This window comes from Aythya ferina, assembly GCF_964211825.1.
Source record: "Aythya ferina genome assembly, chromosome: 13".
Taxonomy (NCBI): domain Eukaryota; kingdom Metazoa; phylum Chordata; class Aves; order Anseriformes; family Anatidae; genus Aythya; species Aythya ferina.
Window position 1 is genome coordinate 16,618,357 of NC_140311.1, and position 16,927 is coordinate 16,635,283.

The 16,927-nt window shown below is 47.4% G+C and overlaps 1 protein-coding gene and 1 long non-coding RNA gene across 2 annotated transcripts in view; both read right to left on the reverse strand.

The window, feature by feature from the left end:
* Positions 1-514: 514 nt before the first annotated feature.
* Positions 515-2,606, reverse strand: LOC311443771. The gene is made up of 4 exons (XR_014697491.1): positions 2,218-2,606; positions 1,633-1,765; positions 950-1,022; positions 515-586 (listed from the first exon to the last, which is right to left on the reverse strand). It is a non-coding gene; the product is annotated as an uncharacterized lncRNA (long non-coding RNA).
* A 212-nt stretch (positions 2,607-2,818) lies between these two features.
* NEXMIF (neurite extension and migration factor) overlaps positions 2,819-16,927 on the reverse strand; it is a 133,803-nt gene continuing 119,694 nt past the window's right edge. Inside the window, 4 exon segments of the mRNA XM_084534094.1 lie at positions 2,819-7,968; positions 7,970-8,096; positions 8,792-13,076; positions 16,442-16,566. Of these exon segments, the coding sequence (XP_084390220.1) occupies positions 7,933-7,968; positions 7,970-8,096; positions 8,792-13,076; positions 16,442-16,517 (4,524 nt within the window). The 5' untranslated portion in view covers positions 16,518-16,566 and the 3' untranslated portion in view covers positions 2,819-7,932.

Sequence of the window (16,927 nt, forward strand, 5' to 3'; positions counted from 1 at the left end):
ACCGACACTCAACCTCTGCTGAGGCTCCTGCAGCAGCTCGGGATCATTGGAATCCTTTTTTTCCCTCCCCCAATTAAGTGAAATTTATCACAGAAATCAAACACTGTGGAAATGACCCCAAGGCAGGCTGATGATGCAATTGCAGAAGCTCTCTTTCCTTCGGAAATCAGCCTAAAGCACTAATGATTGGAGAAACGGCCTCGCAGCCTATTATTTGGTGGCCATTTACATTTCAAGGTCTCCATCTCCTTTCTCGTGTGAATCCTTCCTTTCGTGTAATTAAAGCTTATGAGCTGGAGACTCATTTTTAAGGTACCATGTTCTATTGATCTGTAATGGCACTTTAGAGGTGAAAACTAATTATATTAGATTTTAATCAACTCGGCTTTGGTCATGGAGAATGCTTTCACCTGGAGGAATCAAGCTGACTGTCTCTCGCCTTTTTCCTATTTATATTTTAGCAGCATTGTTCAGGAACAATGTAGCATCTTCGTTCTGGAGGAATTAGTCACTTACTGTATGTAGAGATCTTCAGCACGGAGTAATCTCGCCATATTCAGCCAAGCAGGTAAGCACATACTGAAGTCTACAATTAAAATCCTTAATTAAATCCTTAAATTAAGCACACACTTAAACGCTTTGCTAAAGAGGGATGTAATCTCTAACATGCTTAAGATAAAGTGTGTGTTTAAGTGCTTTATTGAACTGGTGCAACACAAGGTATGTTCCTGAGCAAGGCTGCCATAGGTGTAAGCCCACCAAAACCCCATCCACTTGCCCGCATCCCTTTACCAACACCAACCCCACGAGGCCTCTTTCTGGCCGCTCCCACCTGCAATTTATGGTGTGAAAAACACCCCTCAGACTGGGGTTGGGTCCAAGGAAGCTCGGGGGCTTTGTCTGGTACCCCCACAGACCTGGGCTGAGGCTGACATTAGCCAGAAGTTACCTCTTGCAACTGTTTCCCTCTGTGTGGCTGGGTGGCGGTTCATCCAGCAGTTATCAGCACTTCAATTCTAGCTCTGTGCATGAGAAATAAACACGGTAGATGAGCACTTTTAACAGGGCCCTTTCTGTAACAGTACTCAGGCTCCGCTGCGTAATTAAATTTGTTTTATTTGGGTCAAAGATCTGGAGCGTGTACATTTAGTGGGTGCCTTATTTTATAGGGTAACTTTCACCATTTTTTTTAAAATATGGGAAGCTCTCCGCTGGAAGGAGCACTGCCATGACAAAACCCTTGCCTTTAAAAGGCTGCAAAGCTGGGGCTGAGCAGTGCAAGTGGCAGCGATTTTAACCCTCATCTGCCCTTCGCAGCCGGGCACTTTGTCTCCTGCTCGGTGCAGTGCTGCTGAGGTTCCCCTGCCCATCCCCATTTGCTCCGTGCCCACCTCTGCCCTCACCCTGCTCTAACTGCAGAGGGATCCGCACAGCAAAAGCAGCTTTCCTGGCAAAAAAAGCAGCTCCCCTGCACATCAGAAGCAAGCCTCCTGTCCAGGCTGCCCCACCAGCCCATCTGTCCGGCCGTGCCACCCTCCCCACGCCAAGCCCTGTGGTCCCCACGGCAGGGACGTAGCAGTGGGCACTGGGTGCTGCTCTGCAGCACTGCTCCTGGCTCCCCAAAGCCCTTACCTGGCAGTCCTGCCTCGAGCAGCACCCCACGCATCAGCCCAGTTAGATGCAGCTTCACAAACGTGATTTGCTCCCGAGACGCTCAGTGGGCTCACTGGGGCATTCGTTCTGCTTACATCGCATCTCCAGCAGGCTAATTAAAAAAAATAAATATAAATAAATAAAAATCAACAAATTAAAGTCTCTACAAAACAGCCTGTGAAGGCAGCAGAGGAACTCCTAAAGCAACACAATCACTTCATGGAGCAGCCTAAGCGCTGTCAGCTTCAGCCTCAAACAGCGATGGGGAAGCAGTGAGGTTTCCCGGTGCTGCCCGCCCCACACAGGAGAAACTGCTGCTACGAGAAAACCGGAGAAATTGGGTATTTCCCAAGAAATGCCCATCCCATTGGGACTAAGGGGTTGAAAACTGAAAGAGCAACTCTGCTGCCTTGCGCTGGGGAAGATGGAGAAAACCTTTTCATCTCAGTGAGTGGCTGCATTTGGCTGCCTGGCGTTTTGTGGGTGCTCACTGCTGTGCCCAGCAGCACCCCAGCACATCCCCAGCTGTGTCCCCAACTCCCCGGGTGGTTTCTCCATACTCACAGCAGGAGCTGAAGCCCAGCAGCAGGCTTTGGGGTGTGCTGATCCGACGCTGCCCAGGATTTGGAAAACATTTGTGCTGGCTCTCCAGGATCTCTGCTGATCCAGGGTCCCCCTCCCCACGGCGCCGTGCCCCAATTTCTGCAGGCGGAGGGCTTGGAGAGCCCTCGCACCGCTGTTCCCATCACTCGGGCAAGGAACAGCGATGTTTTGTCACCTCCAATTCCCACGAGGCCCCAAAGACCAAGCCCGCAGCATCCCCATCCTGCAGGAACGCCTGCCCCAGCAGAGCTGCCCGCGACAAAAACCCAGTGCCCCCAGTGCCCACTTCTCACTGGAAGAAGCCAGAGACGAAGAAGCAAAAGCCACACGGGCACTTTTCCCACTTCCCATCCACTGTCACACCCCTCATCTCTAATGCAATTAACGTGAGCCCAGTTAAGCAGGAGGGCTGCAATCAGGAGTGCGTGTGTGAGGGGCGGCAGGACTGTCACTTGGTTGTTTCAGGTGGCAGCAATTTGTTTAAAGAAACGATTCCTAATATTCAATAAACGGCAGTTTTAATTTCTTCTTCATACATGATCTTAAAATGAGATTTTAAATTTTTTTATTTATTCCATAAACAATATAACAAAACTCAGCAAGTTAACAATATGACATTTTCACCATACAGAGTCAGTCACAAATATTTAAAACCTTTGCAACAAGAACAACAAAACCAAAAATATTACAAGAATAATTTACAAGAGGATCTATAAAACAGCAAAGCGCTCACAAATTTTCCAGTTTCCTTTACACAATATCACTACACTCTTTCACAACATTTCTTTTTATTACAAAATTCCCAACAAAAGTTTAATTTTTTTCTTTGTATTTTGGTTTTTAAAACCAGAAACTTTTAAGTATACATCCTTTTATTAACACCCGAAGGTGCAAAAAAAGGGAAACCTCACACATACAAACACTTCACAGCACTTTTCTAAGAAAAATATACACTTACAAAATATTTTACAAATTGGCACACTTAAAAATATACAAGATTTTGTAGGCGTCTTAGAGTGATCCTTAAGAATTATACTTCAATTGACTCTACAGAATATTTATAAAGCTTATTCTAAAAGAAAAAGGCAAATAATTTCCAAACATGTTAAAATTGCAGTGTAAAATGTTAAACAGAAATGGATATGTTACATTCATAAAAAGGGCCATTTAATATTCGTTAAATGCTCGAGGGGGGATAAAAGTTTTCTTTAGCACCATAAAACAGTAGCAACTTACTCGCGAGGTGCCTCTAGTTCTATGGAAGTTAACTCAAGGAGCAGTACATTCAAATCTCTGTAGGCAGCAGTCAGAACGGCCACAGCCAGCGCTGCGGGCAGCGAAACAGAGCATCTCCTTCAATTCCTACCCTGCTTCCCACGGGGAGTAAAAGACAAAAGGAGTTTAACTGGAATATTTTTTTTCTTTATTTTTTTTTCTTTTTTCATTTATTTTATTTTAAAGTCTTCCCTTTGTGCTTTTGAAACTTTTTTTTTTCTTTTTTTCTTTTTTTTTTTTTTTTTTTCTCCTATCTATCGAAGGGTAGTGGTGAATACAAATTTTATTTCTTGTTTCCTTTTGCACCAAGTGTTCAAAGGCTCAGTAAACGTGTCTGGCAACCCAAGTATCCTGCGGGATGGAGGGCATCCTCCTTTTCTAGATCCGAATTCCCTTAGATGGCTGTTACTCCACTGTCATTAGTGTCACTTGTTTACCTGAGAAACAGATTTGAAAAGCCTTGCTTCTACCACAGACATTGTACTTTGTTTATTCTATATATTATTATTATTTTTTTTGCATTATTTTACACGCTGAAGAGATAAAGAGGCACATTCTCAAATAGATGTCAGCGCCTTGAACCATGCAACTTCCACCGGACTCCCTGGGAGCTGCATAGGCAAAGTCCAACACACCGAGTTGAGAAAGTAAGACCAAGGGCCTGATCCTGCACCGACTGAAGTCCATGCACCTGATCCTCTTCTCACTTACACTGACTTCAATGGAGTTTTCTCTCGGCTCGTGCCGGGGCCAGGCTGCGCTCCAGGAAAGCACCCGGGCGAGCGGTGACCCCGGCAGCGGGCGCTCCTGCCCAAGTGCTTTGCTAGATCGAGCCCTCACTGAAAGAATATGGTCCGACAGGTATGGGATTAAAATGCTTAGAACATCTCTATTTTGGTTCCTGGCTCATTGGAGCTGTAATGTTTTTTTAAAAATAAAATAAAATAAATTAAAACAACCAGCTTTCCTCTCCGGACAGAGCTGCGCAGCACCGCTCGCCTCCCTCCACCAAATACCTCGCTAAACCTGGTCCGTAATCCGTGATTCTCCAACAAGTCTTATGTTAAAAAAAATAATAAAAAAGCAACATGTAAACCTGATCAAGTTTTTATTTTTATTTTTCAAATGATTACTTGAATCCCCATCAGTGATAGTTTTCTATTTACAAAACCTCTATATGCAAGTACCTCCAGCAAAACTGCGGCCTTCGGGGTCGGGCTGGCTGCTGCCGGCTCGCCGTCAGGTTTCTTTTGGGAGGACGTCGCCCTCGCTACGTATTCCCCGAAGGAGGGTCGTGTTAAACTGCCCTGGCTTGGTCTGATCTCAGCCTGTTTTCACGACCGTCCTTTGCAGGCGGCTGTTTTTTAATTTTGCTGCTGATTGTAACTCGCCCGACTGCAGCGTGCCAGCACGGCGCAGTTCGAGAGGAGAGCGCGACCACATCAGGGTCCTTCCGCACGATGCCTCTACAGCAGGAGTGGGGCGAGATCAAGTAGAAAAGACATCTTAAGGGATGCTGCAGAATAAACATCTTTGTGCGGCTTGAATTAATCACCCTGAACAGCCAGGAGTCTGACAAGAAGATGGCTGACGTGCACCGGGATCAGAGAAGATGACGAATTTGGGGATGGGAAAAAGGCAAAGTCAGCATGGGGTGACACGGGGAGCCCACGGGGTGCTGGATAGTGGGCAAGGGATGCATGAGACATCCCCGTGGCTGGGAGAAACAAAAATTCAACAATCCTGACAAGAAAGGGCAACAGACAAAACGAGTTTATATGGCAAGGAATGAGGCAAAAGTGGAAGTGATTAAAATCTTGAGGTAGTGACAGGCAGGTGGAGATAAGGGCCGAAAGGGGATGACTGATGTTTGGCTCAAGGTAGTCACCCTTTGTTGGTAGTGTGAGAGCAGACAGCAGGGGGATAACTTCTGCAGAGACAGAGAAAGGCCAGAGTTGCTCTGTGCGGGATTGGGGGGTCTCTAAAATTTCCACGGTCAGAAATTTTGGGGAAGGATGCGGGATGACAACTGGAGATGGCAGAGGAATTGGAGCAGCAGGACTGAGAGGAGAAAAACAAGGAAGGCAGCTGGCATTTGTGACCAACAGTGTCCTGAAACCTCCGGCAGTCGGGTTATTCCTGGGTTTTCAACATACAATATGTTTTATGCCTTATATTCACACCCTATTGCACATTTCTCGAATGCAATAAATATTGCTATCTGTTTCAGTACAAGGTACTTTATCATTTTTTGATTTATGGACCACACAGTTAAAAGGTTCAGCATGAAGAACACAGCATGGGCCAGTGGAAATGTGCTTTCAAAGGATGGTTCTGGGTCAGAAGAAGGGACGTGCCGCGTCCCAGCTCCAGGCCTGACCTGTCTCCATAGGAGCAGGAGCCCACACATCCCAAACCACGGAGCCAGCAGCCCCTCGCCCTTTGGCACACAGGAGGAGCTCCCCAAAACTTGGCTGGACAAACACATTCAGGACTTGTAAACTTGGGTGACACTACGGATGGAAAAGACGGCTCCGGGGGGATGTAAGGGAGAGCAGTGTGGTGGGGGAAAGCCAAACACCCAGGGATGGAGTCCCAGCACAGCGCTCGTCTCCTGGATCCTGAGCATCTCCCAATCCACCCATGCACCAGCCGTCCCCAGAGCGCCTTGCTCCGGGCAGCAGCGGCCGTGCTTACTTCACCTGTTCAATACAGTGCATTACTGTGCCATGCTCTCTCGTTGGGACTGCTGGCCCTCAAGATCTGAGAATCTGCTGGGAACATTTTGATGCCAATTCGACACTTGGCGACTCCGTCTCGATTCCAAGTGGTCAATGAGAATTGCTCTGCTTTTTTGCTAAGTGAACCTACATCGCCTGTTCAGCCATTCCTGGTGGTTTGCCTTTGGCACGGGCTGGAAACAACCTGCTTGGACAGAGAACTGAGTCTAGCCGTGTCCTCTGTGAAACACACCGCCCCTGCGCCCGCGGGCACGGCAGCGATCTGTCCGGCTGTATTAAGGCTCCTCTTCCTCACCCCTTCCTATTGCATAAACGTGTCCAAGCCTCACACCCCTCCGGTCCCAGCAGCTCCCAGCTAGCAGGTCTCTTGCATATCAAGGTTTCATAAGAAGTCAGCAGCAAAATGCACAGGCTCTCAGTTGCACAAGGAAAAGAGATGATTATTTTTTGTTGTTGTTGTTTTTTTTTTGTTATTTTCCTGGAGGGCGAGGGTGTGGTGAGTAGGGTTACAAATAAGGCCTTTTGATAATACATTTAGCATTCAATACTTAATGCTGTCTAATAAAGTCCAGTCATGTATGATCCGGCCCTGATCGGTGAGATCACCAATAGTTCTGGTTTCTTCCTTACACTACGAACTGAATCAAAGGAAAGGCTCAGAGCTGTATTTAAAACTAATGATTTTGCTTTCAAAATTTCAAACTATATTGGCATTGCAAGGTTAGACATTTAGGAAACACCAAAGCTATGATATGAGAGCACTTTTGACAGGCTCTGCATCAAAAATATTTAAGAAACTACTCAAAGTAAAAGTAAATAGCAATAAATGTATGAAACATATTAGTTCCATTTTTATAACTATTTTAGAATTTATCCCAGGTTATTATAAAATATATAAAACTGAGATACAAAGAATTAGCAATGTAACTTTGCATTTCAAATGCTCTTCAGCTACAGGTTTTGCTTTAAGAAAACAGACACTTGAAAAGCAGCTGTTTCGTAGTCTCTAGATGCAGACACTCGAGTTCCTGTCAGACTTACCTGGAGTGGTTTTCTGAACTCCTCCACCATTTCAACTCTCTCCTATAATGAAACTCAACATTTCACCATTATGTTTTTCTGCTCATGGTTTTAAAGAGAGGACAATACAATTTCCCAGCATCGGTTTCAAAGTTCCTTTTTTCTTTGTATTTTTTCCTTTTTTTTTTTTTTTTTTTTCTTTTTTTTTTTCTTTTTTCCTTTATGAGCTTTAAACCACAGGGTGAATCCATGAAATGAGGTAAGTAAATTTGGCACACTTTTAGTCATGTCCATAAAACTTTTGGTAAGTTGTATAAGTGAACAATATTGTTTTCATCGTGAGTTACAGGTGCTTTCAAAGGGGGTGGTTAGTACTTAACTGGAATGTTTCTAGTAAAATCAAAAGGCATAGCTGCAGAAAACACTCACAACCCAATGTTGATAGAGAAGTAAAAATATATACAATACAGTCACTTGTTCATAGTTTGGCACAATTTTTTGTTGTTGTGGGTAATAGTGCATAAACTACTGTACAACAGTATGACTTTTAAAACAGTCTTTCACAGAGAATACCAGATTAGGTTCGCTTTCAAATAATAAATTCCCACAATTTCAAACTCTTCATTTCAGCACTTACATTTCAACATACCACAAGGCATATTTCGAAAGAAACAAATGAAAAAAACAAACGGAAAAAAGAAACAAACATCAAACGTCTTTTTTCTAGAAAAGGGAGTCTCTTCTTCAAATACAGGAAAAACCAAAAATGTTGTTTCTGCTTTAAGAAGAATGGAGTCTGATTCCCTGCAGAAAAACCAAACATTTTATGCCATCTTAGTTAGCTCGTGTGGAGTCACCACGACAGGATCAAATGCGCTAAACTCTGACACAGGAGATGAAGCTTTATGATGCAGGTTAGGAGATAAACAGCAGAGGGGGCTAGAAAGCACTCAAAATTGCCACATGAAGCTCAATTATGAATGAGTTTTCATTTTCAAACTAAAGAGCCTTTAGTTTAGAGATCTTGGCTTTTGGATGCATAACCTCTTTTTTGTGTTTTATTTTTTACAAAATGTTCAAAAAAAAGTCTTTCCTTTGCAAAATCATTAAAAAGAGCATGTAATCATTTTGTTTTGTATTTCCCCCAATAAATAAGTAATTAAAAACTGAAGAAGCCAAACAGCAGAAAAGAGTAGCCTTGTTAGTTTTTTTTAACCCCAGCCAAGCCAGAAAATTGGTCATTCTTTTAGGTAGCTTGCAAGTAATAATTATTTTCATGCATTTAAAAAAAAAAAAAAAAAAAAAAAAAAGAATAAAAAAAATAAAAAACCAAAACCCCCAAAAACCAACAACAAAAAAAATAAACAACCAAAACTGTAAAAGGGGAATGTCTTTTTCATGCAACTTTTGCTTTCAGGAAGGAAAAAATGAGGAACAGCGGGCTTAGCAGGTAGTAGGAAAGTTAAAGGGGCATTCCAGCCAGTTTGGTGCAGCATTACCTCAGTTTCTCAAAAGAAGCTGTCACAGGTGGGTCCTTATGGGTCTGTTCGCGGTCTGTTCGCTTTATTTTACAGTTCTCATCCCTCAGTGATTTAGAACTCGATTTATGACGGTACAGTTTTTTATGGGTAGGTCCGTTATTGCCTAAAGTGCTCAGGTTACTATAGTTTTTATCAAAAAAGGGAGAGTGAATGTCTGTATTGTACCCAGTTGAACAGTTGGGGCGACCAGGGTCGCAGGCGGCAGCTTTGCCGTTTTTGCTTGAGCCCTTGTTGTTCGACTTGTGGTTCTTCGCCGTTCCCGGTGAGCCGCCGTTCGCCTTCTTCTTCGACTCCTGGGGCGTCCCTGCCAGAATTTTAAGGGTTTTCAGTTTCAGGCTGTTTGACTCGGGCGACCGGAATATGTCTGGCACGCTGTTGTGGCCGACGGGCCCCCACAAGGGCTCGATGGAGGCCATCATGAACCTCTGGACGTCCGCCATCCCCGAGGCGATGTTGGACAAGATGTTGGAGGGCTCCTCGAACTCCCTCTGGTCGTCATCCAGCAGGCCGGTGGTGTTCCCCAGGCCCGTTTCCGACCAGCCCGTGCCCCCGTCCTTCCCCAGCGCCCACTCTCCGGCCAGCCCGTTGTGCTTGCCCAGCTTCCCGGCGGCCGGGCCACAATGCTGAACGCCATCGGCAAGCCCCTTGGCCACCAAGGCCGGGCCGGCAAGTTGGGTGACGGCTCTGCTGCCACCCGCTTGGGCCTTCTCGCCGTTGAGGCCCGCCGCGTTCTTCCCCTTCCTGGTGGATCTGGGGGCCTGCCTGGAGTTCTTCCCTGGGGGCTTCTCGGCGCCTTTGTTGGTTTTGGGAGATTTTTTCCTGGTGGTTTTCTGGGAAGAACTTTGGTTTGTACCCACATTCTTGCTGGATGAACTTTTCCTCTTAGATTTCGACACTTTGCTATTGGTGCTAATTTGACCAGATGGCTCATTAAATGTTGACAAGCACGGACTTTTTTCAAGAAGGCTGACAGAATCTTCATCGTTGAACATATGGAACTGAAACTGGTGATTATTTAAAGTAAACCCATTATCTGCCTGATCCTCGGTCTGCAGGACCCCGCAGTTCCACTTGACCTTCTCGGAGCTGCTCAGAGCGGCCTGGGCGCTCTCCGGGAAGCCCTTCAGGGTGCCCAGGGGTTTGGTGTCGGAGCCGGCTATCTGTGGGGAAAGGTTGGGAGTGTCTGGAGGGGACATCTCCGAAAGCGACGACTGGCGGAACTTATCGGGTGTGAAGTTGGAAATGTCTAAAAGGTCCGTGGACTCCTTCAAAGGGGTGATTTCATCTATGCTTTGCTGGATCACTAGCTTGGGACTGCAGTGGGCCAAGAAATCGTCATTAATATCATCCTCGCCGTCCTTTTCGCAAGACTTTAAACTTAAAGAACTATAATTGCTAGAACTAACTGACAATGAACCCACTGAATCAAAACTAATGAGTCTGCCATCATCTGTACTTAGTGTACCTCGCTGGAAATGAAAGCGCCCCTCTCCATTATTAAAATGACACGACTGATACGAATCATCAGACTGCACTTGTTGGCTATCCGGCATGTAATTTTTTTGGTAGAGCAGTTTGCTGCTATTCAGATTGACCGGAGGGTAGCCGGAGGCCGGGAGGCCGTCGGTGCCCGCAGCACCGCCGAACTCTCCCGACAGCGCCGCGGCCTCCCGCAGCTCTCCGGCGAATTCCTGCCGGTTGCTGCCGGCAGCTTTGCTCGCCGGCCACACGCTGCCAAAGCTGCTCTGCTCCATCTCCAGGTGGCCGGGGGACTGCTGCAGCTCGGACTCGGACGGCGGGGACAGCACGCAGCTCTGCGACGGCTGCAGGCCGGCGAACGGCTTGTCTGCGGGGACGATGCTGGGGAGCGGGTGCTGCTGCTCAGAGGGGTGCTGGGTGAAGTATGAGATGCCAGTGCTGCTCGACAAATCCGAAGCGTCTAACAGTGTCTGCAGATAGCCTCCGGGGATCAGGGGTACATTGGTGGTGATATTAGCAGATGGCAGAGGCTTGTCTGAAGAGGAGGTGGATGGTAGGAAAGCAGAATTTTTAGCAATCTTATCCTCATGGCACTCCGGGAGACGGGAGCTGTCTGAAGCACACGGAACATTTTCGTCCTTCAGCCGCGCTGCCGAGTCCTGGTTTTCCAGCGCCGGGCAGCCCTCCGTCGTGTTGGTAGCAGCTTTGATTTTCTTGCATTTCAACCTGGCTTCACTTTTGAATTTGATCCTGCGGAGCACTTTCCTCTCCGTCCCCTTGTATTCCCGTTCCTGCGATTTGCATTTCACGGCAGCGATGCCCGTGATGTCATTTACATGTAATCCGTTCGCACAGCTGGGGGTGGCGATGGCTAATGCCTGCAGCCCTTTCAGGCCTGCATCCTCCTTACTGCTGCAAGGCTGCTTGTGATCAGAGGAGCAAGAGCCCAGCTTGTTCACTGACTGCTCAATGGCTTTAATTCTTTGAATCCTGTGCCTGTTTGCTAGCTTGCATTTTCGCTTCCGTGGGTGAGGGAGGAACGAAGCATCTGAGCCGTTAAGATAGAAATTCTGCTTGTGGTAGAGAGACGATCTGAGCAAATCCAGCCGGCTCTGCTGCCTCTCTTGCCAGAAGCCCTTCAATGGGGCCAGCTTTTCGTATTTGCTGAGCAGCTCCTCGTTCAGGGTAACAGTTGTCTCGTTGGCATCCACTTTGCTGAGCTTCACCAGCATATGCTTCTCCCCTTTAAACCTGTTAATGATGATGTACTTGATGATAACGGGGGGCTCCTTGCGAGAGACTTTTCGCCGCTTCTTGGGGCACCACTCGTCGTCATCCTCTTCCTTGGGCCCATCTGGGAGCCACTCCTTCTTATCCAGGATCTTCTCGTTCTCAATGGAGTCCACATCGTACAGGTAGTCGTCGCTGTATCGCACTTTCCTCTTCGCCCGCAGCCCGTAGTTCTGCTGGATGAAGGAGCTGGAGTGGTCCCGGGACAGGTACCGGCTGCAGTCCTTTATATCCCGCAGCACATCGAAGGAGGACTCCGTGCACGTGCTGTCGTCGCTGAACTCCCCAGAGTCCTCTGTGGAATTCACAGAGTCCAAGAAATGGCTCCTTTTGGAGCCCACGTACTGCACCACCTCCGTGCTGTTGCAAGATTTATTTAAGGCAGCTTTCTCCTCCTCCTCGCCATCCTCTTCCTCACCATCCTCCTCCTCCTCCCCCCAGATGATGCCTTCCTCAGACTTGAATTGAGAAGGGTCGGCGGCACCACCAGGCCCCCTTTTCAGGGTGCTCCTGCTGTCCCTTTTGGTGCAGTTGCCAAAGACGCTGGGGAAGAAGTTGAACTGGGCGTCCTCCTGTAGGGCGGTGGTCTTCTCCCGCACGTTGTCCTGGAAAGACTCGTATCTGATCTTTAAGGAGCAGACGTCGCTTCCCAAGGTCGAATCATCATCATCAAACATGTAATTATCCACATCTTCCTCAGAAAACAGATTTACAGAAAGCTCATTTTTGGAGCAGAGGTCAAGCAGCTCAATTTTACTTTCGCTAATGAAAGATTCAAAATAGCCCCATTCCTGGTTGGGATTTGTTAGTAAGGGTTCCTCACCATTGCATTTGTCTAATAGTAATCCCTCGTAATAATTTTTCTGAGTGGGGTCCTCTGAATCACTGTCAGATTTTTCTGCATCTCTTTTGTCCGCTGCCCTCGATTTATGCATAGGGAAGCTTAAAAGCTGGTCTGAAAGCAGTTGATCCCCATATCTCATGGTTTCTCCTGTGCTCATGCAGTGAATCCCTATATCAGAGACCGAACAGGTGTCATAATCCCTATTTATATCCCCCACTTTCAAGCTTATTCCCGGCTCTGCATCAATGCCGTCCTTTGATTCAATGAAGCAGCCCAGGCAGGTCCGGCTCGGCTGCATCAGGCAGTCCCCGGTCAGGGCGGACATGCCTCCGGGCTCCATCATGCTGAAGGGAGCCTTCTCGCAGTCGCCCGGCAGCGACCAGGAGCTCATGCCCTTCGTCACGCAGGACGTGAGGGAGATGGCGTGGGCCGAGGAGTCGTCCGACGCGTGCTCGGGGACATCGGTGAGGCGCAGCGGGGACGGCGGGCTCAGCGAGCAGGGCTTCTTCGAAGGCAGGGGCGGCAGCGCGCGGTGGCACGCCTGGGCTTCCTTCGGAGCGGCCGTCAGGGCCGGGAAGGCGACGGCGGCGTCGCCGCACGGCCTCTCCTCGCCATCCGGGGCGCGTGGCTCTGGAGGGACGGGAGGAGAGAGGGAGGGAAGGGAGAGAGAGAAAAAAAGGAGAGTTTACAAACCTCGCAGCTCCCGTCACCCCGCTCCCATTCTCCCTGCTTTTGGGGGCGTCTCTTCCCCACCGCCTGCCTGGAAGGCGGCAGGCTCCTCCCCGCAAGATCGCAATCTTCCACTCGTGCAGCTAATTAATTTTGTGATGTACGAAAACCAGCGAGGTAAACACTCTGCCCCCCGCAGCCAGTTGGAAGAGGTACAAGATTATGTTTAAAAAACCAAAACCATCCGTTCTCTCCTCCTAATATACATACCGTTACCTGGATACTGCCTTTCAAATCTGACAAGGTTATTAAAAAAACAAAACAAGCCTAATAAAAATGTTCCCATTAACATTGGCAAAATTAATAGAAAAATAAGATTCTTAAAGAAGCAAAACATCCTTCCTGCAGCACCTGCAGCTGACACGCACCTGAGCTGCGCTGCTGCTGCAGGGTCGCAAAGTTACAGCTGATTAAAAAACCGGCAGCCTTCTCGTCCTTGTGGATGGAAAGCAGGAGGAAACACAGAGTTTAAGGCAATTATTATTAAAATTATTGTTGATTTTGCAATTCTTCCCATTGTTCCTCATCTTTCAAATGCCTTTTGCATAACGTAAGGATTTTTTTTAATTTAAGGGTTTTTAATTTTCTTTGCCTTGTAGCACTCTTTTGTGGCAAAGTAAAATTATGAATGTTCTTTTATCCGACTCCTGGCTCAGCGGACGGTATGACCCTTGACATGGAAATGCAATGTCTTTTCATCCATGAACACGCTCGGCTATCTCTGCACTATAAAAACACACAAATGCATGCATTCAGAACAGGCGGAGACCTCTGCCAGCCTCGAGCTTTTGTTGCTTTTGTCCCAGCACACAGCTTACCTGGCCGACCATTTCGCTGAAACCCCAGGTTGGTGGGGTGAGACCCCGCTCGGTGCCAGCAGAGAGGCAGCCCCACTTGACGTGGCACTGGGAAGCGTGGAGAAGCACATCCCGGCCCCACGATGAGGATTTTGGGAATCCCACATGGGTATTCCGGGGAGACAAGCACTGAAGCAACAGCCCGCTGCAAGAGCAGGGCACGCGGAGAGATGTGGCACCTAGGTAGCTCCTGCAATCCCCTGTGACAAGGACATTTGCTCCAAAAGCCACCCTACCCAAGGGTGAGCCTGGTCCCTGCGAGGACGGCCACCACAGCACCGTCCCACCAGGAGGACAGCGTGCCAAGCCACCCGAGTGCATCCATCTGGGACAGACAGAAAGGAGCACCCAGCCACGCAGTATGGGGCCGCTCCGCTGTGACATGGCTTGCCCTAAACCCCCAGAGCAGATCCCAAAAGCCGCCCCAAGTTATATTCTACCGGAGGCCTCAGGGACGGAGCTGTTGTTCAAGACTTAAGCCAGTACGTGCAAGCGACAGTCAGAGCCATCCAGCTTCTCAAACCTTCCGAGCGGTACACACACCAGATCAGAAATGCAATTCAATGCCTGTATGCAGCTCGAACAGACTGCCTTGCTGGAAATCGGTGCTGTTTCCCTCCCCGAGAAGGGTTAAAAAGCAAAATACAGCTCGTTTTGGGTCCCTCCCACCATTTTTAGATCAGAAATGCAGAGGTGGTATCTTTTCCCTTAAGCAGCAAAACAAATTAACCAGTGCATGTCCACTTTAGAAGTAGAAGAAAATAAAAATCAGCTTGGAGCTGACAGGAAGCATGGAAAATTTGAGGATAAAAGAATATCTGTGAATGCTGCAAGACTCAAAGAAAGAGGGAGGTGGAGAGCTCAAAATCAATCTCAAATACTGCATTCAGTACACAGAGATGTTATAATATAAGATAAGCTGTCTGCAGGTGGGTTTTTTTTAGTTACAGAAGTAAACTTCACTCTTGTGAAATAGAAATGCCCAAGCTCGATTTTACAGGGGCTGCATTGTCCTAAAATCAGGCGCAAAATCAATTGAAGCTCCAAAGCAAGTAATACTCTAAAAAGACCACAGTTTAAAAAAAAAAAAAAAGAAAAATACTGGAGCACCAAAAAAGCCTTTTTCAGGTTTAACTCAATAACCATCCAAAAGCATATGGGCAGTTTTAGCAGAAGAACACTGCACCATCCTGTTGTGAATCAGCTCCAGAAGGAGCCCAGTCCCTGAGGGTGCATTTCAGCAGCCTGCAGGCTGCTCTGGATTAACCGCGGCCGCTGCAGCGAGCACCAATTTGTAGTGAGGGTGAGAGGCTGCAAGAAGCCCCAGCCCTAATGTCACCAACAGGGAGATGGTGGCACCAGAGCTACCTGCTGAGAGCTCCCCGCTTTGGATTCGGCAGCAACTCCTACACAACAATGTTTAATTAAAGCTCTTCTTAAGTCCTGTTTAATTTAACCTCGTGGATGTGGTACCGGGTTCTAGAAATCACCCCAGTCTTTACTGATTTCACTGCCTACTCGATCAGACGGCTGGAAAACCTCCTTGTAGCTCCAGCAGCTGCCATCAGCTGTGTGCAGTCATGAGCAAGATGGGCTGGCAAAGACGGAGACCTTCAAAATTACACCGTACGGGAGAGCGCCAGCGTACGCTTCACCTGCCACCAGCACATGTTGCGGGGTCCTGACGGGCACCCGTGTGCCTGGAGTCGCTCCAGGTTTTGGGTAATGAATGAGAACAACATGTGGCTCTACACGCTCCCGCTAGGGCAAACCTCACGGTGGTAAGACAGCAAGATCTGAACACGCGCGGCATGAGAGAACCGAGCCCTAGATATCTAGCAGGGTCCAGCTTATATGCACACATTGCAGGATTTGTAGGCCAACAAAAGTTCTAAAAATCCATAAAATTAGCCATAAAAACGCCTAGGATGAAAACATCAAGCTCTGCCCCAGCACTGGGTGCTAATTCAGGTCTGTAACCCAAGCTCTAATTTCCCCTAAATTTGTAGGGACTGAAAACCCTCAGTTAAACTGGGCTGAGACTGGTTTATGTAATTGCAGAGAGGGGGAAGATTCCCAGCAGAGGGGCTGCATAATCTCCTATGACTTTTTTCCCTAAGAAACCGAGCTGAAATCCATAATTCAAACTGAACTAAAATCCATAATTCAAACTCCATGTGCACATAAACATTTCCAACCATGCATATGCATGGGCCAAAGCAGTACTTGTTAAGACCTCAAAAGCTGTAGAACCATAGCTGGAGTGCAGAAAATACCCACTTGCCCTACTGCTCCGTATCATGGAGATACCTGCAAACCACTAAAATTAAATACACGAAAGGAATTAGGAAAATAAGTTGCCTTGCAAGTTGTCACTGCTCCCTCATGTACTGTAATTAAGTTCCTTACCATTTTCTTTCACCCCATTAATCAGGATAGTTTCTTGGTCTTCTGAGGCACAATCCTGCTCTTGTTGGTCATCCATCAATTTAACCTCTTTCTGTTCATTCCATGCCCCACTGCATCTGGCCAACCTGCACATTTCCAGAAACATAACCACAGTCAGTACAATTCCCAAAATCAGCTCAAGGAACCATGAATAAAAAATAACAACAATAAAAAAAGCCCCACAACATTACATGCTGCCCTCACCCTGCTTAAGAGGACAAATGCTATTTATTTAGGCTATCATATTTTCACTTTTCCACTCCAAAAGCCAAGTCCAATGTATTTCAGCAGGGTTAAAATGATATATATCCCCATTTCCTTCCCTGAAGTCCTCCTTTAGGAGGTGGAGCAGCGCTCCGCACTTCTGCAGTGCCTTTCCCATCACCTGAAATTGCTTTCCGAAAGCAGGTAGGCATTATTCTCTCCATTTGGCAGACGGGTTAGCAG